This window comes from Haemorhous mexicanus, chromosome 8, assembly GCF_027477595.1.
Source record: "Haemorhous mexicanus isolate bHaeMex1 chromosome 8, bHaeMex1.pri, whole genome shotgun sequence".
Classification (NCBI taxonomy): Eukaryota; Metazoa; Chordata; class Aves; order Passeriformes; family Fringillidae; genus Haemorhous; species Haemorhous mexicanus.
The window spans coordinates 23,501,025-23,526,426 of record NC_082348.1 but is presented as its reverse complement, the minus strand read 5'-3'; the positions used below and the strand labels follow the sequence as shown (position 1 = coordinate 23,526,426).

The window sequence follows — 25,402 nt, the reverse complement described above, 5'->3', positions numbered from 1 at the left end:
TTTCAATTTAGTCCAAATAGCCAATTCAAAGTCACCAACTTCTGGCTTTAAGATGTTCTCTTTTTTTCCTGAAGTCTATATTTGCATACTAGCTATGTTGGTACATGGATTCTCTTGACAATACACTAATGTCTGTCATAATTGCCACTGTGACCCAGCCCAAATATTTAGTAGATAGGAAATACTCTGCTTTTTAAAATGAAGAGGAATGGTGACATATAGGCATATGCACAGAGTCAAAAATGGCCTCATTTTTACAGATATTACTGTCAATAGTTTCTCTTTGCATCCTTTTTCCTCTAAGGTAGGACAGGACTTTCACACAGGTGCAAACAGCCCTGAGGCTGCCATCACAGATAGAGAGAGTCAGGGAAGCAGGTCACTGAATGTCACAAGGCCTTATCTGCAAAGGGTTCTTCTGGTGGAAGCAGGATGCTTTGAGGTTTGCCATCAATGGCAGAGCTGGAGATTCTGAAATCCTGAATCTGAAGGGAAATGTGAGAGCATTTTCACCCCTTTGGAGTAACATTTGTTCAGACAGCCAAACATAGCAAATATGAGCTAGAAGACTTTATTATAATTAGAATGTTTGTCTTCTCTAGGGCCCAGAATGCAACTGTCCCAGATTTTATTCATACATATAGTTTAAAAAAGTTGCATCCTTCCCAAACAGCTGCACCCGAAAGCTAAAATAACTTATACTGGAAGTGGGAGATGCACCATGAAAAGGGGATCCTACAAAAGAGCACCAGGTGGGTAAGAGACTGCTATGAACTGTCTTATAGGCAGCAGCAAGTTGGTAAATGCTCAATGGGAGAATGAGGCATGCTGGTGGATTTCCCCAGGGGACTTCATGCACAGAGAGAGCTCAGATGTCCTGAAGCTGTTTGCTGGGGCTCTGCTCTACCAAGCAGGGAACAGATCGGAGGCTATGGCTGCAGCACAAGCCCTCATCTGATGAGTGGGATGGACATGGAAAGACTATAAGGGAAGAAAACTCTTGCATGTTTGATTTGGTAGAGATGAGGAGGGTCTTTTTCCTCAGCAAAATTTAATGTTCCCTCAAATGCACAGCAGATCAGGGCCTGACACTTCTCTTTGGTTTAATTATATTTTAACCCTTCGGCTAAAAAGAACCATGAAAAGCATCCTACTCCAAAGTGTAGCTATAAATTCAACATTAATAGAACAGAACAGAACAGAACAGAACAGAACAGAACAGAACAGAATAGAATAGAATAGAATAGAATAGAATAGAATAGAATAGACTAAGAGAAAGATATTTCTTTTCCCCACTGAAATAGCAGGGTGTATAAATCTCCAGTGCAATTGAAGGACTGAAAGGAGGACTCTATAAATGGGACTAAAGAAATAGATAAATACAAAAGGTAAAGAGAGGAAATCAGCAATTCATGCACAGAAAAATGAAAATGTCTAAAGCAGAACAACTTGGGGGAAGTGATTCTAGTTTCACATAGGTGTGGATGAGAACAAAACAGTGGTGAAGGGAAACGCCCTACAAAGTGTACATACATATTCACTGAAAAATTTCATAGGGCTATGAGGTTTATGGGTCTAATTTTGCATTGTTCACAAAATTTGCAAAACCTTTTGTCTCTAACCATCCCTGCACTATGAACTGTTCCCTGCTTTATCTTTCTGAAGAAAAGTTCTTTTTTTCCTCATTAAAGAAAAATAGGTTTGATGTAACCAAATTTTTGCAAGAACACATGATGTTCATCAATATTATCTTTCATGGAAATTATTGAAAATCCCCTCTGTGCTTTTGATCAGGTGAAGCCACTTTGTTCTGGCTGCTTGGATGCTGATGGTGGTGCCCTGGAAAGCACACATACAAATGGAGGCACCAAAAAGTTTGTCATTTTTTTCTACTCCATGACTTTTGAAATGTCAACTCCTAATTCTTTTTTGGGGTGAAAGGAAATTCTGAAATGTTAAGCCTGGTCTTTGTTCATGTGTGTGCAGCAGAAGCAGAGAGTTCAAGACTTAAAATTTTCTTTTGTTGGACATTATGTATGGACAGTATTTTAATAATAAGATCCAGTAGCATGGTTGGAAACATTCTTTCACAGCTGTTGATGTTTTAATCCAACATGGGAAAGAGAAACCAGAAAAAACATTTCAGCCACAGGGTTTATATTTTTATAAAATTAAAATACCGTTTAAAGCTGACAGCATGTTTACATCTGGATCCTGTATGATAGCAATTGATACATTTAATCTGGCATGTGGCATAAAACAGGATTAGATAAGGTTTTCTTAGCCATGCTTCTCTTGTGCAAAAAAATATTTATAACAGTGTTCCCAACAAATCACATCTCAGTGCTGGATACTGTGTTGAAATGCACTGTGCATCAGCAATATTTTCCAAAGGTTATGTCCCTGTGATTTGTGCTAATTAGCAGTGAATTGACTCTGGAGTAGATGGCACACTCAGGAGCCTGAAGGTTTGAGTTCAAAAGCCAAAACTGACCAGATCATTCCCCAAATTAGCTGGTGTGAATGCATCTGAAAAAATAGGCTGGAACAGGACCTCACATAAAATTTGATCATTTGGAGCTAGATTATTCAGAATGGAGAAAAAAATACATATTTATGTGAACATTGGGAAAGACTGTACTCGAAATTCTAGACAAGGGCCTGGGTGCTACTTTATAATTTGATGTTTCTTATCCAAATGACTTAATCTTTAAGTCCTCCCAGAGTCTGAAACTGCACCGACTTCTATTTGCACAGTCCTTGACGTGCTAATTTCTGCCTGCTTCCCTTCCCATCTCCTCAGCTCCTGCAGCACTACTCTTCCCAAAGTGAACACACAGGTCCTGACACCGAATTTTTTTGTGAGAAGCCTAACTAATTTTTAATTATGCATTCAGGGGAAACCTTCTCCCTCATATCCTGGTGCTGAGCATCTCTGTGTATGCCACTACAGTAGCTGACACTGTGTGCTGAGGGCTGGAGTGCCTGGCACTGTGGTCCCCTGACAAATAGGAAAGAAAAAGAGTGAAATGTGAACCAAGGGTAGCTGCAGTGTGTATTACTGATCACTGTCCACTGGAACTCACTATCCAATACCTTGAAGTGACGAGTGAGGAGAATGGACAATGAATATACTTTCCAACCCACAGTGAACAAGAGTGAGAAATCATGCCTCTACATGTGCTGCAGGTACACATTCAAATCCACTTTTAGGTAATAGAACAAATAAATATCATGAATATAGAAATAATGAAATAAAACAGGATTCGTATTTGAAGAGAAAGACAACTTATTTCACTGTGTGTCTTGAGTCCATTTATAAGTCAAGAAGTCTAAATGAGAGAGCTAAAGCACCAGAGACAGGTAATAAAAAAGGCCTTAGAAATGACAACTCTAGCATGTGCCTCTCCATCATGAAACAGAAGCATTCAGTAGAGAGGAAAATTGACCAGACACGGACAGGAGATAATGGACTTATCTCTTAAAGGAGTGGAGATAATGTAATGTTTAATATGACATTGCAGATAACCAATCAGGAAGATCTACCTGTGCCAGATTTCCAAGGTTATTTGTAATTGAATGTAACTGTATACCTCTAGAAAACAATGTGCCAGATTTCCAAGGTTATTTGTAATTGAATGTAACTGTATACCTCTAGAAAACAATGTGAAAGGAAAGGAAGAACCAGAGTTTTTTGACAGGAGCTGAGCACCTTCAAATCTAAAGAGAGGGTCCCCATCTTGAAGAGCTTAAAGGCCCCAGTTTAGGACTGATTTATATTTGAGCAAGCAGTTAAGCACTTGGCAGGCAAAGGGCAGCTCACTTTGCTGAGAAGGGCAGACACCTCCTCACCCTCCCTGTCTCCATGCCTCTGCTCCTGCTTACAGCTCTGCAGTCTCACCCACGCCTGTGCATGAGCTCTAGCATATATCTGACCCCACACTGAGCTGATGTAATGTGAGGCAGCTGCACAAAACTACTTCTTTTTTTCCCCTATGTTCCTTCTATGCTGGCTTAATGAGTTGGGTTGGCCTGTGATTCATTTGTCAGCTGCTAGAGGGCTGGAAATTGCAGCTCTCAGTGGGTACAGTCCTTAGTCCTCAGTGCAGGGTAGTAGCCTCTGAATGTGTGGGGCAGAGTGGGGCTGGCAGGGCTTCCTATCATGATTCAACAATGTGATGCCTACATATGTTGAATGATTGTTTTTTCATTTAGTGTAGGCTCCAATCCCCCACATCTGCAGCAGTGCAGTATCTGTGGAGTTTGGTGCAGCTGGTGTAGGGCCAAGACGAAAATTTAGATGGTGATGTTCAAATCTTCCATGGCAGACATCTGGACTATTCACTGCACATACGTGTAAAATCAAATGCTTATTTTTTCTGTTCTTACCACATTTTTTTCTCCATATTTTCATCTAAGGTGGAGTTCTTCCAGAAAAAGAACATTCATTTCTTAATGCTGAAGGCATTTAAAAAGGATGTATAGGGCAAGCAAAATGCCAGTAAGTGGCGTGTAAATATTTAGGGATGGTGACTAAACTGTGTTATTGATTTTTATTTATTTTAGTATTCAAAATAAAAATGTCTTGGTTTCTGGAGCAAAATGAAAACATATTTTGGGCACTACTACAGGGTAGCTCTGCAAAAATAACATTTTGTCTGCAACAAGTAGAGCTGTGGTGCTTCTCTTTTTCATTTACAGGTACTTTCTGTGGCCACTCAATCTTAGTCTTCCAGTCTTCCCATAATTTCTTAATTTATTAAACAAAAATTGCAATAACCCAACAGTTTCAGAATCAGCTTTATCCCTAACCCTAGGCCTTTATCCCTAACCCTATTCTCAGGCTGAATCTGAGATACCTGGCCAGGGACCAGAGGATAAGCTCATGCAGAAACCAGTCTTTGGGCAGCATGGCCTCTCCCTTGGTGGCCTCCATCCTATAGTTCTCCAACCCAGGGCCAGGCTTTGTCTAGTGGGATGAGAGCAATAAAAGCCCAGTGGGACCACAGCTATCTCAGGAGGTGGCAGGATGGAAGCCAGGATGGGGAAATCTGCATCTTCCTGTCCATGTCTTTTGTCTCACAGTTGAATGACCACCCCTTTCCCTAGGAGGAGGATGAGTAGAGCTGTCCATCTGTTAATTTGCCACCAGTCAGGTCTAGCTCCAGAATGTGTTTTTATTTTCATTGCTCCCATTGTCTTGCTCCTCTTGTTCTCAGCAAAGTTCTTTAGACTATTCCAAGCTTTTGGGCTTTATTTAGTTGGGCTTTATTTCTGCCCTTTGCATTGTGTTGGATTTTTGTAGCCACAGTGGAGGCTGAGCTGGCTCTCAGTTATGGGCTCTCTGAGGAGCACAGACTCCCATGCTGAGCAGAGCTGGCTCCTTGCCACCTGCTCCTGTGATAGAGGATGGGTGTCAGAACAAAGCTGGCGGCATGAATTGGCATGATGAGGTGAGAAAGTAGGGTGCAGTGTGCTCCAGCTGATGCTTGCCAATGTAATTGCCCTTCAGGCAATAATTCTTGCCAGTGTGGTGGCCTCCAGGGACGTGCTGCATGCCAGCCAGAGCCACTTCTGCTTCCCCATCACTCAGCCACCGTGACTGTTAACCTTATATTAATTTAAGACTGAAGCGCTACCTTCACATTAGTATTTCATAATAACAAATTAAAAGAAATCAACTCTTCTTTCAAAATGCTTAAAGTGGGTGGTAAAAAAAACATTAGTGAGGCTTGGAAGGATGGTCTTGGGAGAAAAATCTTTTGTACTGGTGCATATGCCACGAGTAACGTATACTCATCTGGTGCTTGCAGCCTGCTTGGCACTTGCTACAGTAAATTAGGTGGCCTTAAACCAGCAGAAGGAGCTCCCAAAGCCTCTATCCCAATGCAACATTAAAAATGGCTGGGAACGACAGAGTCAATTGTAGGACAATGAAAGCAGGAGCTACTGTAAATTCAAGGGTGAAAGTAACAGGGGGACAAGACCTGAAAAGAGCTAATTCAGCTCCCTCAGTTGGCTGCAATGAAAAAAATCATTAGTCTTAGATTCCAAGAGACAGTCAGGTCCTCACAGTAAAAGTCAATTCTGGCAGGTGAGAGCAGGTAGTAACCTTGTGGAATTTTAGCTTTCCTGTCTCTAGGGCTTCATGTTTCACAAGTGTGTGCATCCCAGGACACTGCCAGAGCCTCATCCACTCCCTCTGAAGAGCCGGGGCTTTAATACCAAGGAACAGCTTGTCAAATTGTTCTCAAATGGCTTTTTCATTTGATTCTAATTTTGTAGGTACACAGTTTGTGGTAATTGGGAGTGGGGCTGTGGCTGAGTCTCATCCCCAATGGGCTACAGCTGTGTAGGACAGGTGACCAACACTGAAGGTAATGAGCCATAGTGTTCAGGTACACTGACCAATCACCAAAGGGAACAGAGGGCACAGAGGTGCAATGCATGAACATGAGGGGCACCCAGGTGCAATGCATGAACCACGAGGGTATAAAAGGTTGTGCTGAAGAATAAGAAAGAGTAGGTGCTTGTAGTCTTCTGAAGTGATGTGATGGTATTCTGTATGGGCAAACGCCTGAAGCCTTCTGATATGGTATGTTGTTACTCTGTGTGGGGGAATGCTTAAAGCCTTCTGAAATTGTAGGGTGCTGCTCTGTGTGTTGTGGCCATCTCAACAGTGATATATGCTGGGGCATAGTTTTGTGAGTGTTTCTACATTTCTGCAAATGTTCCTTAGCTCTGAATGACTGCCATTATACAAAAAACTGAGTTGGGTTGTGAAATGTTCATCCTTTCTTTGTAGCTCCTCCTCTAACTAGAAATTTGAAGGTTCCCAAAGTCTAGCCAGACTTAACAGCAGGTAGAGGGTCCAATACCCCAAGGGAAGGGAGCAAGAAGGTTCCTCATGTAGTAGTAATTGTCTTATCAATGTGATGGATGGGGCAGATAGGGCATGCAGTGCCTAGGGTGGAGGTATAATGTCATGAGACCTCCCAGAGTACTGCCCAACTTCCAATCTGAATCCTGGCCTGATTGCAAAAAAGCTGGTCATTTTTAACCAGCTTTCCAAGCACTGCTGCTGACTGTCAAAACTGCCAAATTCCTAAAAAGCCCACAGCCAGGCAGTACTGCTTCCTCCCAATGCAGTCTGTGGATGTAGCAGTACTTTTGTAGGATTTCCAGCACATTTGCAGACAATACAACACATTCAAACATAAATCTCATCAATTTGCATCAAACATCCTCCTTTGCTGTTTATGGCTATGTAAATGTCTTTTATTAAAACCCTACCACAGGAAACATCTTAAGACAACTGCTATTTCACAGCTTCACTACAGGTTCCTAATGTAAGTTAATAAGGCAAACACAATACCTGACGTTTGCAATGGTAATTGCACAGGCCTCACTGTGAATGATGGCTAAATCTGATTGTGCATGACTTCCTTTGCACAGTGTCTGAATTATAGCGTAGGTTGAAGCCTGAAAAATCAATGGCTGCTATAATCACTCAATTAAAGCCTTTGAAAATCATTAGCAATTTGGTAAATTTAAAATACTTCACCATACATCATTTTTAAACAGAGAGTGCCAGACCAGCACAACTCCATTTGTTACACTGGGGAACTGCTGCCGGAGGGGTAAACAGGAACAGCATTAGGCACTATGGCTGAGTAGGCAAGGGTATCACTGGAGCTGAGAGAGACACAAGTCACCTCTGTGAGCTTTACCTGATTTACAATGCTTAGCTGAGGTTACTCTTCAAGTGGCCAAATACGTGTCAAAATCTTGGAAAAGCCTTGCTGGCCTATAGAGCAGTAGTCCCCCTACAAATGCCACAGGTTTGGATGAACTCTGAGCCCGAGGAGCAGAAGGGACTGCAAAGGAGAGAAGGAAGCAGCACCATCAGAGTCCTTTGTTACTGAGAGAAAACCAGTGGACAGCAAGGCCTGGTTTTAGAGTGGGGCATATGAATGAATGTGGCCTATAAAAAGAGAGGAAATAACTTACTGATGCCAGGAGCCTAATATTTAATTTCCTAAATAAAATAGAAAATGAACATGTTGTTTTACTCCATTTGGAGCAAATCTATCCATCTGCAAAGATTTAACTTTAAAAGATAGTTAATAGAGATAGAAAATATTTCTTCTTAACTTGTGTGTTTATTTTCTTTAACAGCCTGCTCTTTGGAAGCAGTGGCATCTAAGTGCAGCAGCACCACTTTTCTAAACATGTGGTCTGTCTGACGAGAAAGAGACACTCCGAGAGAATGAGCAAGCTGACAGGCACCGGCCAGTGCACCAACGCCTCGTGTTCCCTAGAGCTGCTGGATTTATGTAAGTGCTATTTAACTTTGTGGAGCTAAGCAGCTTAATGAATTTGAGAGAGATGGAGTACGGGTCTAGGAGCAGCCTACTTCACTGAATCTATTGCGACTTCTAATTTTTAATAATTTTGGGGTAAAACTGCATTTTAAAGTGAATTGTCTGTCCTTAGAGTGCAACGCGCGGTGGCTGCTCAGCAGAACAGTCAGCAATCCCTCCCGCAGGCATCCCTCCCCAAGGGCAGGGGGAGCCGCGGGTTCTCGCCCTCCTGTACCCAGCGTACCAGGGCGGGCTCGCAGCTTCTTCCACTGCTCCGCCGGGCGAGGAGAGCCCGGAGTGCAGCTCCTGCACAGGCCGGGACTGCGGGGCTTGCGGCAGCGTCCCGGGAGCCCCCGTGGGCTCCGGCGCACCCGCGGCTGAAGGCCCCGGCGCGGCCCCGGCGCGGGCGGCCGTAGCCGGTGCGGCAGCGCCACCTCGCGGCGCTCCACCCGCCCCTACAACTGCGTCTGGGAAAGGCGGCTCGAGGGAAAACTTCTCACGGGGTTTGACTATTTCCCTGGCTGGGTACAAGGCCAGCACCGCACTTCTTTGGTCCTAACTTTAGTTTTTCTTTATGGTTGGGTCCAGGCACTAATGCTTTTCATTTAAGAAAGGTAATTCAGGTTATTTTTACAGTAAGATATCCACTGTATCAATGAGTGAAGCTTAATTGATACCTTAATGTTTTAGTTCTTCATCAAATCCATACTAAAATAAAGCTATTTGAAAACAGCAGCATGTAATAGTGAATAGAATAAAAATGTCACTTTTCTGTGGTAACTGATCATTCCAGAGAAAGGCAGCACATTTCCTTCCTAGTTAACAGGGAAACCTAGGTAGGAACAGAATAGCATTGGGTGTATTAATATTTCTCCTCAGAAACTGACTACAATTTTTAAATTGTCTGTCACTTTAGGTCCATTGCCTATAAATTAGGATATGTAAGTACTGGTAACCTTTATTTAGCACGTGGTTAAGAGTCTCAGCTTGGTGCAAGCTTTTACAAAAGTACACACATGTAAAACACTGGGATACATAAACACAACCCTAGACTTCTGCCCTTGCACAAAGCTGTCATCCTGAGTGTAAGAAATGCCATCACACTCTGTTGTACTTCAACAGTAGCTTCATTCCCTTCCCATTTATCACTTCTGCACTTGCAGCCCCACTACTGCTGCCAGGCACTGTGAATGCATGCTAGGCTGCAGATTTCCGACCCAGCTGTATCCTTCAGACACACATCCAATGGCTGTGTTCAGAGGAATGGCCTCCCACAAGATTTGTGATTCACCCTGTCTACCTATATGATATCCAGAAAACTAATCTCCAGGATGACAGCTCATTCAGCACTCTGGAAATTTACCCATGCTGAGCTCCTCTTTAAATAATGACCTGACATTTGTTCTGTAGAGGGAGACAAAGCCCAGACTGATGAAAACAGTTGGCAGCTGCTTTCATTTGTGCCATTCAGAAGCCAGATGATAATTTGTCCTCAGGGACCCATCACTTCTTGGCAATCAGACCTGTCCACTGCACTTTGCTATTACTTTTGCTGTTACCTCCCACCCCTGGTGCATGCAGCACACATACAGAGTCAATAGTCAAAGCAGACTAAGCTAAAATTTACTGCCAAGAGTCATGAAGGATTTCATGTTTCTGAGAAGTGGGAGATAAGATCACATATTAATTTGGTGTTGATAAATATAAAGCAGAAGATGTTGGGAAAGATATTTATTAGATCTACACAAAAGGTTAAATTAGCTGTTGCTCAGAAAAGAGATCCCAGCCTCTCTGAACAGTTTAATGAAGGCTTTAACCAAGCAATAAAGGTCAGAGGCAAAGCATTCTGAACTAGTAGGCAAACAGATGAAACCAGAAAACATTGTTCCAGATGCACTTTGAGTTCATATTTTGCATGCAGTGTGGAGCTGTCACTCCTTTAAATTAGCTAGAGTGGAATTACAAAATGTACTGACAAGGGTGACCAGGACCTTCAGAGTATCTTCCATATAAGCTGAGATTAAATATATGAGGAATTTCCAGCCTGGAAACAAAGAGGTTACTAGGAGCTGATAATAATGATGATACATTAAATCATCAATGGGATCCAGGAGAACAGATGCAATTATTCATTACTGGAAGACATAAAATCAAGCGCTCACATACCAGGTTGCTTGAAATAATTACCTAACAAAGTGCTTTTTTCACACAGCCAATACATACCTGTAGCATTAACTGCCAAAGAATGTTATGGCACTCATTTAGGATGGTTACATGTGATATTTACCTTGGACCACAAAGCTAAAAAATCCTTCCCAATACTTGGAAGCGCCATATAAATAGATAGGGCCATCCACACCTCAGCTGTGGAAGAGCAATAGCAAGGAGAAGACTTTATGCATTTATATCCATGCATGTGGTCCCACCACATCTTAGATCCCTCTAGATGCAGAGCCTGTGGTCCCCATGAAGGAAGATAGATAGATATATATACACATACTGTGCCTCTTCTATCTATTCCTGACAGTTTTAATTTTAAGGATCCCCAAATTGTTGCTAGTATGTTGGATGCCATCTATTCCACCCAGCAACAGAGGAAGTCATAGCTGCCCTCCAGATACGTGCTTGTAGAGAGATGGGGAGAGACAAGCAGAAGCAGGCTTCCCTTTTAAAGGATTAAAAAAGGAAAAGCCCTGGTGTGCTGCAAGTGTTCCAGCCACTATTTTCCAAGTACATGATCTGCTCTCTCATCTAAGCTGAACACTTGAATGTGTCAGCTCTCACTGCAAGGTTAGGCAGCAGTACAGGCAGCTGTGCCCTGCTTCTCCCTTTGGAACCAGGGCTCTGTTACATAATCTCTCCTGTTGCCCTGGAACCTGTCTGCAGCCACCTTCAGTCAGGAGTGGTTAGGGAAGGAAAGGGAGTGGGGGCTCAGCCTTGGAAGTTACTGTGCAGCACAAATGCAAGTGGTGCCACCAAGCAGAAGTTGAAGGGACACTGTGCATAAAGCAGCACCAAGTTCTCAAATGCATCTGTTTCTCTGGCTGTAGCACTGGCTGCCAAAATAGAATGCTGTTTTATGGCTTAATCAAATTGCACTTTAGTCACACTACTGTCACTGTCCTCTGCAACTGCTTTAGTCTGGGATTCCTGCATAAGCCTTCCTTCTTTCACATAAATATATGTTGATGATTTTTGCTGAAGAAAATGCAGGCAAGATGGAATTCACTCTCCAGCCTGGAGTCAGGAGTTCTTCCTTTGCATATTCTGCCCACACAGATAAAACCCCAGAGGCAGAAGGCCATGAGCTCTTTGTAGAAGCTGCTGTGGTCTGCAGCTTTCCTCCCTCCACCACTGAGGGGACTCAGGCAGGGCCCTGGGGAAGCCGTGCAGCTGGCAGTTCTGCCCCGTGGCTCAGAACTTCACCCAGGCACTGCAAAGCCCTTCAGCCCTGCAGCTTTCCTCTCATGGTGCAGGCAGGTGAGAACACCCCAGAGAGGCCACAAATCTGCTTCTCACATATGAAGGTGAAGAAAGGAGGAAGTTTGGTCTCATTTTTAGCAATACCAATGACCAAAAATAAGCTGGTACAGAGCAGAAACCGCTGTACCACAAAGCCTGAAAGAGTTTCCTTTTCCCCCTAAGGGTAGGGAGGGAGCAGAGCATGAACCAGATCTGGTGCAGTTGCTTTCCTTACAAGGCTGCACAAGCCTGGCCCAGGGCTTGGGCTGCCCTGTGGTCTTGCTTTCTATGACCACCTCCCCTTCCTGGCTATAGACTTGGAATGATCACTATGCAGCATTGATCAGTGAGACTGTCTCTACATCAGGCACACCACACATCACTGAGACACCAAGAACATGTTACTGCAGAAACAACCAGGCTGATGTTTATTAGCCTCTCCATTGTATGCAGTATTTTTATTTTTTAAACACATTCACCCATCCCTTCTCATTTGTTCTGAATGTAGCTCAGCTGAAGAGGTGCTTGCCCCTCTCTATTCCTTCGGTGTGTCACAGGCTGGGACTGCTGGTTTCCACACCAGATCTCTTTATGCCAGATCATCATGGAGCCCAGTTTGGGCAGCTTCCCAACCAGATGCACACATTCCCCATTCAAATCCCAAAGATAACAGAAAAAGAAAAGCCCATCCCAAATGGAGAAGAAGAGGGCATGTGCAGTATCCTCAGCTTTACACAAAAATGTCATTTCAGTTCACTGTTTCCCAAACACAGAACCCAGGATAATTTTCTGTTCTATCTTCTTAAAACTGCAAAAGAGTATCAGTGCCATTCTTTGGTAGCATACAGTATTCACCCTAGCACAGCCAGGAAGGAAATAGTTTGAAACACCAGATCCTGTTCACAACCAGTGCTTTAAATATATTTCCAGCAGAGGTTTCTTCCCTCCCCATGAAAACAGACACACATTCTCATTTAACAACTAATTGATTTATTTAACAATACAAATTTCTTTCTACTGCATGGTTTAGCAGAGAGAACTTGAGAAACAAAATTAGCTTCTTTTCTTTTTCTTTTAAAGTTTAAATGTTTACACAAAAACAACCTTTACTTCAGTAAATATAAAATTTACACACAAAAAAAATCTACATTAAAAAAGAACAGAATCATGACAAACCAACAAAAAAAAAAAGAAAAAAAAAGAGGATGGGAATTCAGTGTAAAGGATCCAATTGCAAGGAAGGCAAGATGGGGCAACACTAACAAGGCATCCCATTTGTACACCTAGGTATCTGAAGTTGTAGGTACGATACAAACCCAAAATACATTAAAATCAGAATTAAACCTGTATTTTTATAGCAGAATATTTTATGATATAAATATCTGTAAATTCTGTAGGCAACACAGTTAGTGCATGAACTCCATAGTTTGCTCTCCACTGGAAGGTCACTGGAGTGGTGTATGAGCACCCTGTGGCCCATGAGTGCACTAATGGTCAGCAGGGAGCAGACTTTAGACGTGCAGCCCGGATGTGATAGCCCCTTGTTTCTTTGCCAATCTGTGCTATTTCTCACACATCCAATGACATGACAAGAAATTCTGGTCACCTTCAGCAGTGATTTCCAGCACTTCATCTCCTGGCATTAGTCTGTTACCTGAATCAGGCATATTCACCTGCCAGATCCTGTTTCTCATTCCCTTTTGCACTTTTTAACCTGAACTCTAAAGCTATCTTGTAGCTACCAAGAGAGATTGGCTTCTAGGTTGAGATATTTGGGATACACAGTTCTTCAAGCCACCTTCAGGCATCTGTAGAAATATTTAAAGTAGGGTGGACAATTCATGGTCAAAGGTCACGTGATACAAAAACCAGGGACCTGTTCAGTAATGGTTAATTTTAGATCTAAATCTTTAGTATTTTTTGTATTGATTTACTATTTAAACTTAACATTCAGCTTTCATATATTAAATGAGCAGAGCATCTTATTGATGGAAGTGCTATGTTATCTCCAAAAACACCAGGTAGTAAGGGAGACTGTAAAATTTAAAATTAAGTGTAATTTTAAAATCATTTAAAGGAATCAAATGTATTTTTTTTTAATAATCAATACTGTGACTGGCAAACTATAAAAGCTTAAATTATAAAACTATTAGTGACTATACCTTTTAAACTGTATGTACTATAAAGCTGTATTTTTGTACTTACAGATGTTACAAAATTTCCAAGGCAGGAAGTGAAGGGGGGAAAAGGTAGTCTAAAACACTTTTCTACAGATTTCATTTTTACTAAGAAAGGTTATTTATTTCCCCCACCACTGTTTTTATGTCATATAAATCTGATTAAATTCATTGTACTCCTCTCTTTTCTGGGTAGATGATACAGTGTTCAATCATGCTTTGGAAGACCTTTTTCAGTGGATAACTCAGTTCTCTAGGGTCAGCAAGTCCAACTTGCTTTACTCAGAAAAAAAAGCACCAGACTATCTCTAACTTGGCCATCCTCCTGCAAAAAACCTTTGTAGCAAGACTGAGGCAGCCTGTTCTGAGAGCAGGACTGGCCCTGAAGCAACCAGCTACATTAACTTCTGGAGTAAGCATATGAAATGTGATCATTTCAACTTGAGAAAGAGCTGAAAAGTATTAAATTTCAGAAAAATTTAGAAATTTCACTTGTTCTGTTAAAAACAAAACAGAGAAAACTTAATCCACAGGTGTGCATTAAACATTTAATAGCAAGCCTTTGCTTATGCATATTAATTTAAAAATTATCCACAGGGATCTGTGATACATTGGCCTTGCCTTGTTACTATAACTAAATTTATTAAAATATTAATTTAAAATAGGAAAACAAAGAAATTACTCCTTGGGGAACATGTTTATTGTGTTTGAGATGATACACTGGGTGCTCTCTGAGCTACAAAGGGAAAAAGGAAATCCTTTCATTACAAACTGACAAAGGTAAAAGTTAAAACAGTTTTCACAACAGCATGTACCACATATTGGAAATAGATCTGGGTTTAATACAAATGACATAATTCCTAGTAATCTACAGCTACCTTTAATAACTTCATACAGATAATGAATTAGGCTAAAATGCACTATAATATTTGGTTGACTTCAGGAACAGTATCCTTAGTACATCACAAAATACATTTTGATATCCCAAAGAAGCAAGACTTGCAAGTAGGCATTTTAAACATAACTAATCTACAGCTACAAACTTCTACTCTTGATAGCATTTACCTTTTTGGGGGGCAGTATCCCAGTCTTCAAAAGGATAAAAGCAGAGTAGAATCAGTATAACATATACACAGAAGTCCGTATTGTAAAGGCTATAAAGATTTGTTGCACACTGCAAAGTTGCCTTCTGCACCTTCACACTGCACAAGTAGTTTGTCATTTATGTTGCATATCTCTTGGTCCACTGTCTGGCTATCCTGTCATGTTCTGCTCTGTTGGTCAGGTATTGAGTGGCTATGCTTCCAACCAGAGGGTCAGCTGCAAAAGGCAGGAAAAAATGCATCAGAATCCATCCCACTAGTAACAAAAATCCCCAAGTAAAAACATATTTTAAAACACAGCATCCATTCCAAAATATAGTTTAGACCAGAAATATAGTGGAGCTCTCATCACATAAGACATCTCCAAGAAAGCACAAATGGACAAAGCACAAGAATCTAAAAGAAAACAGGAACCATCTATTGTGGTTATCTGCATTTGAATGAATCTTGCCTCGGGCAGGTGCTCTGCTTTCAGCCCTTTGCCTGCAGGACACATTCAGCAGTGCTGCCTGGCACCCTCCTGTCAGGGAGGTGCACAGGACTAGTGGGAGTTGGAGCATTAGGGCTGCAGGACACACCAAGGGGAGCCCTTCAGGAGCCATCAAGCCTTTGTACCTAAGAGGCTGATCCATTTCTCCCTAACTGTGACCACTTTCAGTAAATGAACGGTCCCTTAGCACTATTGCTCAACTCCTGCCCTGACCGCAGGCAATTAGCATCACTGCCTAATGACACTTGTCACACAGTTTCTGCTGAGAGTCCCTACTGATTCCAGTGGAGCTCCTCCCCTCCCCACAGGATCAAAGAAGTGTCTTTGAAATAGGGAGAGTTCTCTCTGAACATCCACTCCCTCACATTTGCAAGATGAAGCCTTTCAACTGCTGTCTTAAGAGACTTCCTGCAGCCTCTTCTGACATGCAGGATTTACAACTCAGGAGAATGTTGCTCCTTTCCTGGATTGAACACTCATTTGCTGGACCTCCTTCAATACAGACCTTCAATGACATCAGCTTATTTTCTCCATCATGTCTTGGAAAAAAAAGGACTTAGTGCTATTTACTTTCTGTTGTGTCATAGGAGTGAAAAACACCATTAAAAGAGGGACCACATCCAATACGGAGTGCTTCACCACAAATTTAAAACAAATTTTATTTAATCTGCATGCAATCAAATATACAAATTACATTTCATGGCAACTAAGTCAAATGACTGAGAGTCTCTCAGCGAACTATCAGCTCCTTACCTGGGTTGCAGTCTGTCAGAAGTGAACAAATAGACAGCAGAACCTTTGAAATAGTCAAAGCAGGGCTCCAGTTGTCTTTCAGGATATCCAGACAGATGACTCCCTGACTGTTGATGTTGCAGTGATAAATTCTGGTGCGGAAAGTAACCTGAAATCACAGCATCAGAGACAGAGAGAGTCATTCAGTGCTGCCCAGGGATGGTGCCCCTTGGCTCTGAGCAGCCTGGGGGATTCCCAGCTCTGCAGAGCTTCTGCAGACACAGCTCCTCTCTGCTTGGCTTCCAAGCCACAATTGTTTAACAGAAGAGTGACTATTTTCTGTAGCCAGGGCTGCCTTTAGGAAACCTACCATGATGAGATTAGGGGCACAAACTGCTTTCACACAGGCTCTCTGTACCATACCCACAAAAATAAGGACCTACTTTATTCTATATAGTATGGAAGCTATTTAATGAACATACCACGTCAGGAACATTCTAATCACAAATGTAACTTTACTGTAGTTTCTGAAGGTGAGGAGGAAGTACACAGAATTTGTCTGCATGTGCAGTGTTAGTTGATCTTTTTCTTTCTTTCAAAAGCCTAAATACAAACCATGAAAATTAGTCTTGTTAAATTAACAATGAAATCTTTGTTCTTACCCTTCATTAGGCAGAATATAATATACAGCCAAAACAATGCTATTACACTTAATCCATCCTTAAATTATTTCAGACTAATATTGATAGAGCATGTGAACCTTCTGCACAAATAAGAACTGAGAAATAAGTAACTGCTTTAATACACAAAGCACAAGAACATACGGAAATTTTTCTTTTTCATACTGATTGGGGGGGAAGTAGAATCCACAATGTATCCTGCAAATTTAAAAACTATCATGCTCTAAAAAAGCCTACAAGATTTGAATGAGGAATTTGTCTAAAACTGTGCATCACTTCAGTATAACATTCTAAATTCAGAACATATTAAATGCTGTGGGTTAAAGAGAGGTGTGAAATACAGAGTGTATATTCTTTATGTTGTAATCATTCTAGGAATGAAAAAAGGTATTATATTTATAGTAACATAGTTATAGCCCCCAAAGATGTAAGCTGTAGAATGTTGTGTGGTAAAAGGTATTTAGTTGTGAGAGTTTTGCAGTGTTCTTTCTGGTGACTTGGTCAACAGCTGTAATTTGACAGTAAGGGAGGGGAAAAGGGAATGACCTTTAAATTCTTTCATTTCCGCTAGTAAATTACAATTTATGAGGTGTCCATACTATTTCTGAGCAAGGAATTGACATTTTAATTTAAGATTAGTTTAATTTAATAAAAAGATATTTTGTGAAAAAACATTATCAAACAAGACTGCTGATTTTAGCAGTAGTAAATAGACATTTTAAAATAATGGAAATTCATCACAGTAACTTACTCAATTTTAAGTCACAATATAATGCTCCAGTTTTCTATGTGAACTTATTTTAGCTTTTTCTTATTTTTAAAAAAATTACTGATAATATTTAATATGGAATCCGGCTCATTACAGGAAAGACTATTATACATATATTTTAGTAGCCAGAATGAGAAGTAAGAAACATAAGAAAGTCTTGTGTGGTCTTCTACTAGAACTAAAATTTCTTGAATCTTACCTGTTGATCAGAATTACCTCATTTATCACTTGGTGAAGTTTGGAAATCAGTACTAACTGTGGTAATCAAGAAGTAAATTAGAACGGATTTTTCTGAGACTGCAGGCCAAGATTTTGGACCTTGTAGTTTTCAAGAGACCATAAACAAGCTTGATATTCAAAAAGAGATGTGCAGTAACCTGGCTGCAAGCTGTATTCTTCTCACATGGAAAAATGACAAGCACAATAAAAACCTTACCCTTACCTTTGGTGGCTTGAATGGATAGTCAGATGAAAATGTGATATCCAGGAAGAAAACGCCTCCTTCATATACAGAACCTGGAGGTCCAAGTATAGTAGACCTCCATTCATAAATGTTATCTCCTTTAGGACCGGCACTGTGTAAAGAAAAAAGAGGAGAGGGAAAGAAAGAGTCAGATGTACCTTTGAGAGAGACATTTGATGGATTTCCTTCAGCATTCATCTTATTGAATAGAAACCATTTGGTTATTTTTAACACCTGCCCAATTTCCACCTGATTTCAGTGGGCTAGATGTTTTAAACTGGCACAAAAGCTGGGTACTCTGCTGTCCCTTTGGAGAGACAGCAATGAAATAGAATGACCATGCACTACTGGTTTTTCATGGTCCAAAACATATCCCCAGATCTATTTTCTTGAGTATGTCATTGCTCTGAGCTTCTACATCACCCTTTCATCACCTTTTCTGCACCACCTTTCCATGCCATCATATTAGTACACAAAAGGAGTTTTACACCTTGACCACATTTGTCTTCTCCAAGCATTTAGCAGATCACACCTTCATAAAAAATGTGGCTTTCAAGTATATGATACACATTTATTGCCACTTGTTTCATAGGCTAGAGTGAAATGTTTCACCCTTGGGCAGCAAAACTAGGGAAGGGCTAGAGAATCAAGTAACAAGGAATTGAGCTTCTTGCAGCAGCCATTCCAAATAACTGTTTTTTCAGGATATACTGGTGTTATGCCTCTGGGCAGTTGGCAATGAGACAACGAACCAAAAATATTTAATTTTAAGAATGCATTTCTCACTAGAGAAAGGATTACTGTGTAATTAATTATTAAAGGTTTGAAAGAATGGATAATGACCCAGCATTTTCTCAACTTTTGAGCTGTCACTAATGCTATTATCACACAGTAACCATCTAACCTCCTCACAAAAAACCCTAATCAAACAATAAACCCCTCCCCCTCACCCCCAAAAGGAACAACCACCAAAAAAATCAAATCCTTAGCAAGCCTGCATAAAAATTAACCTAACCTTCCACAAAGGGTCCTGAACCCACCCAGCTGAGAGCCAAACTTACTGAACTGACTGCTATGGAGAGCAACAGCACTGAACTCGTGCAGACACAGTGGCTTGGTCACATCTATGTAGAAGAGCCAATAACACAGCACTGTAAAAGATCCTTTCAGTTTTCCCCACCTGGGCAGTTTCCCAGGCACCACCTCCATTTCCCAGACATGCTGAGGCAGCGCCATCCTGCTCCCTCCGTGAGAAGGAACAGGCCCTGAGGACTGTCACACATGAATTGCACATCAAATGAGTGACAGGGCATGGCACCACACTGGAGCCTGGGAATTTGTGGTTTCTGGAACTTTTCAATACACAGAGGAAACTCCCTACAAATAAAAGGCTCCTCCTATGCCATGTCACCCCACATATGTGTCATACATAGGTTTGCAGTCTGTAACACAACATGTTGGACACCCATCCTTACTATGTAGTTAAACATGGAGAAACTCATCAGAGACAAGGAATATGAGCAGTCTGCACTATGGATCTGCAATCCCCGCCCCGCTCCCCTGCCAAAATTTAGCTATTATTACATTAAGATCATATTTAAGAAAAAGATGCTAATTTTGATTATGAATTCACTTTCAATTCATAATTTTCCAAGATGCTTTTTATCTTGTAGATATTTCATGTACCAAATGTTGCGGGTCTTTCATAAACAGGACAAAATAATAATGGAATTTGGATGACATCCTATTTAATTGAAACAAAAAAATTATTTTATGAAGCTGCAACTATTTTTCTGTTGCCAAAATGAAAGTAAGTAACAATAGAATGCTGGCCTCCAGAGCACAGCTAGGGGAAAAAAACAAACCCTACAGGTGCTGTCAAAAATAAAGTTTGGGTCTAAAACCTTACTTTCTATTTGCAATGCATACATAGAAGTGGAAGGAAAATACTAGCTACATTTTAAGGAAAAAAAAAAAAGGAAATGTAAAAGCAAACAGGTCCATTTTTAGTAATGCAATGAACCATTTGTACTTTCAGTCACTTCAGAAGATAATTTTATTCATGCTCCCTGAAAAGCAATTAGTGTAAGAACTGAAAATATTGGGGCAATAATGACAACATTTAAAACCCACACAGGCCACTGAAATATTTCAATTAATTCTTGACATTCATCAAGCTCACAGCTAATTAGTATTGTGCTTGAAAACCAAATTTCTGTGGAGCAAATCAATTTCAGCATAAGATGTCCTAATGGCTGCTTTATAGTTTAATGCAGAGGTTAGTGCTCTTGCCCTGCATGTCAGGTACCTTTCTTTCATACCTCTCCAATGGCTGGATGCATTTCAATCAAATTAATGAAATGGATGTATCAAATCAGTGACATGTTCCAGCCCAACAAATCAGTCACGATTAAGTGCAGCACCAGCCCAGAGCCAAACTATCTGGTAATCACTTACCAAGTCAGAGATAGGGCATCCATGAGCTGGTAGCCACAAAGCACAAAATCTGGATGGAGCAACAGGTCTGAATGACAACTTCAGTGTTTTGGCTACAGTGCATACAAGTGCAGTACATTGCTAACAGCCTGCTGTCCTCCTAAATTAGCTTCAGAACATTACAAATTCAGCAAAGGCACCAATACTTCATTCTCAATAAAAAATCCCCTTGATTAATTTTTTTTACAATATGGGCTAAAAAAATCACAGACAAAATAACAAAGCAATTTAATTGAAATGACAAAATATTATTTGCAAAATTAGGGGAGTTTACTTCATACATTAAAGATGGATTGCTTTTTAAAAATAAATTAGAGTTAACTGGCTGCATCTGCTTCCTAAGTAAATATTCATTATGCCACTTCACTGAGGGATATATACCTGATTCAGATAAGACAAAGGATTTACAACCATGCTGTAGCCAAGCTAGTCCACAGAACAGATTTAATTTACAAGTGTGACTTCAGATGGTAAATCTGAAAAGACATGAGGTTAAACTTGAGGGGCCCAGGGGTTCACAGCAGGTCTGTCAAACCTAACTCTGCTGAACCCTGGCTCACAAGTTCCCCAAAGATGAAGGACAGCTTTTCCTGCAGAGTGTTAAGAGCATTCATGTAGGTGCAGCGGCATTCACACCAGCAAGAAGCCTGTTAGACTCCTGATGCAGTGGTTACAGAAATCCAAGTTCAGCTTTTGTTACAGTTTATTAAATCAAAATGCATTGAAGCTGCCCATATAGAAATAAATGCAGGACAAGAAACTAGGAAAAGAAATTTCCAATCTACAATGATGCTGGTAGCATATTTTGCTTTCTGCACTTACTAAATGCACTGCTGTCAACAGCCCTCCTCTAAAACACAAGACTAACTTTAGCGACAGAATGTTACTTCATTGTGCTGAGACTGTGCTAACTGAGAAGAAAAAGGAAGAAGGAAAATGTAATTTGGCTAAATTTGATGTTAACTCTGTGTTATGCTTTCTTATGATACAGAATATGGGTCTGCAACAGCATATAGCAAACTGGGGGCTGGTTGTGCTTCTTTTTGGAAGCTTCCAACAGTGAAGTGTGTCTGACTCTAAAAGCCTTATGAGAAATGCCATTGGTATCACAGAACTAAAGGTACTGGTCTACACCTCAAAAAAAACACCCGGGGTTGCCTACATGGCACAAGTTTAAGTGGTGGAATATTTTCTCATGTTCTCCTCTCAAAGTCTCCGCCCTCAGGTGTGATACCCAAGCAGGCAGAATCATAGAACTGTAAAGGCTGGAAAAGATCTCTACTCATTATTACAAAGGCAGCAGCTAACAAACCAAATGGGGCACCTACAGTGAGAATTACGTAAGGAAAGACCTCCGTCCATCCTTCCCAAACGTCTGTTTCAAAATGAGATTCAGTAAAACTCTTGGAAGTTCTTCACAGACTGCTCAGCCACAACTCTGTCACTATATAATTTTTACAGCAGTGTAAGTGAAGTCAGTGCTTTAAAAGAGGGATAAGATATCTCTTTTGATTTTTCTTATTTCAAGTGGAGGTACTAAGTAAAGAAAGAAAAATGCCCTCAAGCATGTTCCTCAACCTTGTGCTTGAAAAATCCACTTCATAATGCTATAGTATAGTGAAGCTCTAAGAAATCTTCAGCACAGCTTTGGAAATTGACTTTTACAAATCCTGCTGGAAGAAAGGCACTCAGGATGTTACCAGCACAAAAGGCTGTGTTTTGGACACACACACAGCTAAAGCTGCTGAATTATTTAGTTTGGTGTTACATCATGAGATACTAAAGGGGCTATGACAGATCCCACCAGCATATAGAATTCAGGTAAATATACAGACCCCATCTGTAGGGATTCTGTCTGCTCCACCATCTCAGCTTCTGAGCTTGATGAACTCATTTCCAGTGGAAGAAAAATGCCCCAGGCTCAAGTAACTCCAACTTATCACAGAGGTGGAGGTTCGTATTTACCGTGCAGGATATCTAGTGTGGAGGCTGATGTTTGTCCCTCAGGTTACCCAGACAATCAGGGTAGAGAGAAGAGTAACTGCAGCACCCAGAATATCTAAATACTCCCTCACACCAACGTGCTCCATCTCCCTCTGGTGACACCTACCTTTCACCAACAGCATGGGGAGCCTGGCTCCTAACTCAAGCCACTAAGCTCAGCACTTGAAAAAATCCTCCTCACCCCTCCATGCAATGAGAAAGTGAGTGAAAACAGAGCTAGACAACCCTATCTGGAAGAACACTACCTTTTAATCTAGCTACAGATACACACTGTCATGCTGCTGGTAAGTAAAGAACAAAAAATAATCTCACAAGCAACCAAAGGGTCTTTATCCAGTGCAAGCTGTCTGACTTGCTCAGCAAGGCCTGGAAAGAGCACACCACTTCACAGTAGTTATGTTTTAATGTTGAGCATGGGAATAGAAAATGCTCAAAATATTTTCTTGCTTTGATATTTTCAACATTTTGAAGAAAATTTGTCCATTATCCTTTTTTTTCCTGAATTCTCTTTTCCAAGTGTGGAGGCACTCTTGTGGTTTTGGTTATAGAGTGCAAGAAAGGAAATGAACATTAATTAAAAGGCATAGGTTTGTGTGTGGCTTTCAGTTCTGTGACCTGTGACAAGCATGGATAGCAATTTCTATTTTCTTTATTTTTCAGTGCCTTGTTTACAAGGCTCTCTGGAGTGCTTATTCTCAGCATTCATATTATCAGTACCAGTGCCTTAAGCACCTCTACTTAAAGAATCTGGGTACTACATCCTATAGACATAGAAAGAATTCTGTTTTCTGAACCAAAAGTTCAGCAGGAACTAACTTGTAATATGCACATGAGAAGTCCCTCTCATATGCCTACACTGGAGAAATTATCCATACTACCTAATAAAACACAGAGCAGGACAGACAGTAAAGGGAAACATTTCCTGCTACTCCACCATGTGTTCATAATAGTAAAGCTTTAATTTACAATAAAATAAAAGACCAGATCCCTTTCATCAGTGTTGAAAGACCTGTAGTGCTAATGTCAAAACACTATTTTCTTGCTGTTGATATAAAACTCAATTTGTACGAGGGCCGAATCGTTGAAGAATTTCTTTCATTGAAGAAATTTATCTAGCAGGTACACAATTCTCATTTTTCTTCCACTCAAAATTACTGATGAACCTGGGTTTAGCAAACATGGAAAATTTTGCTTTTCTTCTGTGAGAGAGGATCCTTCTCAACTCCCTAACACAAACAAAACTCATTTGGGATACACACTTATTTTGTTCTTCAGGATGTTTAGCCTCCATAGTGATTCTAGAGATTCACACTGAAAGAATGACATAGTACCTGAGAAATTGTGCAGCCTTAGTTTAAGGTGTCCACCCACAAATACATCCAGCAGATGTGTACTGTGGAGTGTGACTGCAATGCACAACTCCCAAATGCCAGACCACCACCTCACCCTCAGGAGATTACATTGTTAGTAAGACATTCAATTGTTCTGTGGCACCCACATGTTCCAGATATCAGCCACCTCCACCCTTCACTGCAAAATCTTCACATCACAAAGCTAAGTGACACTGAGAAATCCAGTTTAGGATTTCCTCCCAGTATTTTCAATAACACTTTTAATGTCAACAAAGAGAAAAACGTATTATTCCCAACGTCCCTTATGCACACCCTTCAGATGGTGGAAGAAAAAAGCTAAAACAATTTCACTAAAAGACCTAATTAAACTAAAAATACAACTGGCTTTTAAAATGTAGTAAACTTAAAAATACTCATGCCTAAGAACAAGAAATGGGCGATTTTCAACAGACTAAGCCTGTAAGTTACCTAAGCTATTCAAATGAAATCCCAGCTATCCAGCTACACCAAATACCTAATTATAAGGCAATTCCAAATGTATTAAAAATGTGACCAACGTATTAAAAAAAATCTTCTACCTCTCTGCAGATTATGTTTTGTTTTCTAAGGAAGGTACCTTCATCCAAAAATTGAAAGGAACATCTATGAATAGTGTTTTTCAAGACAGAAGCACACTGGTGAATTAGAGAATCACCACCATCCGATAGCTCAAGCCCAAAGGCAGACTCTGTGATTAAACTTGTGAACAGCGTTAATGTTGTGGAAAAATTTGATTCTAATATCATAAAGGGATAAAGTGCAATTTATAGAACATGATTTATTCAGGTACTTCATGAAGGACCAAGAAAGAGAAAGAGAGAATTGCTGAGAAGTCACCTTCACTGAAATGTGTGTGTATCCACCTGTCAAGAAGGTGAACACACAACATGCCTGGTGCTCCCACAGTGGAACCTCCTCCTCCTCCCCTCCAGGATGTCCAGGATTGGGTTTCTCTACCACTTCACAATAACAGAGCTAAAAGTTGCATTTCCTCCTCCTCTAAAAAATCAGCTTTCAACTTCAGCAAAGAAGTTCCAGCTTGCCCACACAGAAGACAAAACCAGTCAGTCAGATAACCTTGCCTCCATTACCACACATTATCACTCTGAATAAGAAGCACCTACTTGGGGATTTATGACCTCTAATACATGCATATCACTTCTGTACTTAGAGCTGTTTCACACTAACTTCCTGAAAGTTAACCTGTAGTGAGCACTGAGTATTTTCATTCAAAAGAAGTCTGTATTTTCAGCATCTAAGTCAGTTCTTGGT

The 25,402-nt window shown here is 40.7% G+C and overlaps 1 protein-coding gene across 3 annotated transcripts in view; it reads right to left on the bottom strand.

Moving 5' to 3' along the window:
• Nucleotides 1-12,792: 12,792 nt before the first annotated feature.
• The window catches only part of UBE2E3 (ubiquitin conjugating enzyme E2 E3), a 54,334-nt gene continuing 41,724 nt past the window's right edge, over nucleotides 12,793-25,402 (bottom strand). For all 3 annotated transcript variants that reach the window (XM_059853209.1, XM_059853210.1, XM_059853211.1), the window contains 3 exons: nucleotides 18,219-18,351; nucleotides 16,349-16,496; nucleotides 12,793-15,322 (listed from right to left, as the gene is read on the bottom strand). In XM_059853209.1, the coding sequence (XP_059709192.1) occupies nucleotides 15,225-15,322; nucleotides 16,349-16,496; nucleotides 18,219-18,351 (379 nt within the window). In that variant the 3' untranslated portion in view covers nucleotides 12,793-15,224. The remainder of the gene's footprint in view (nucleotides 15,323-16,348; nucleotides 16,497-18,218; nucleotides 18,352-25,402) is intronic.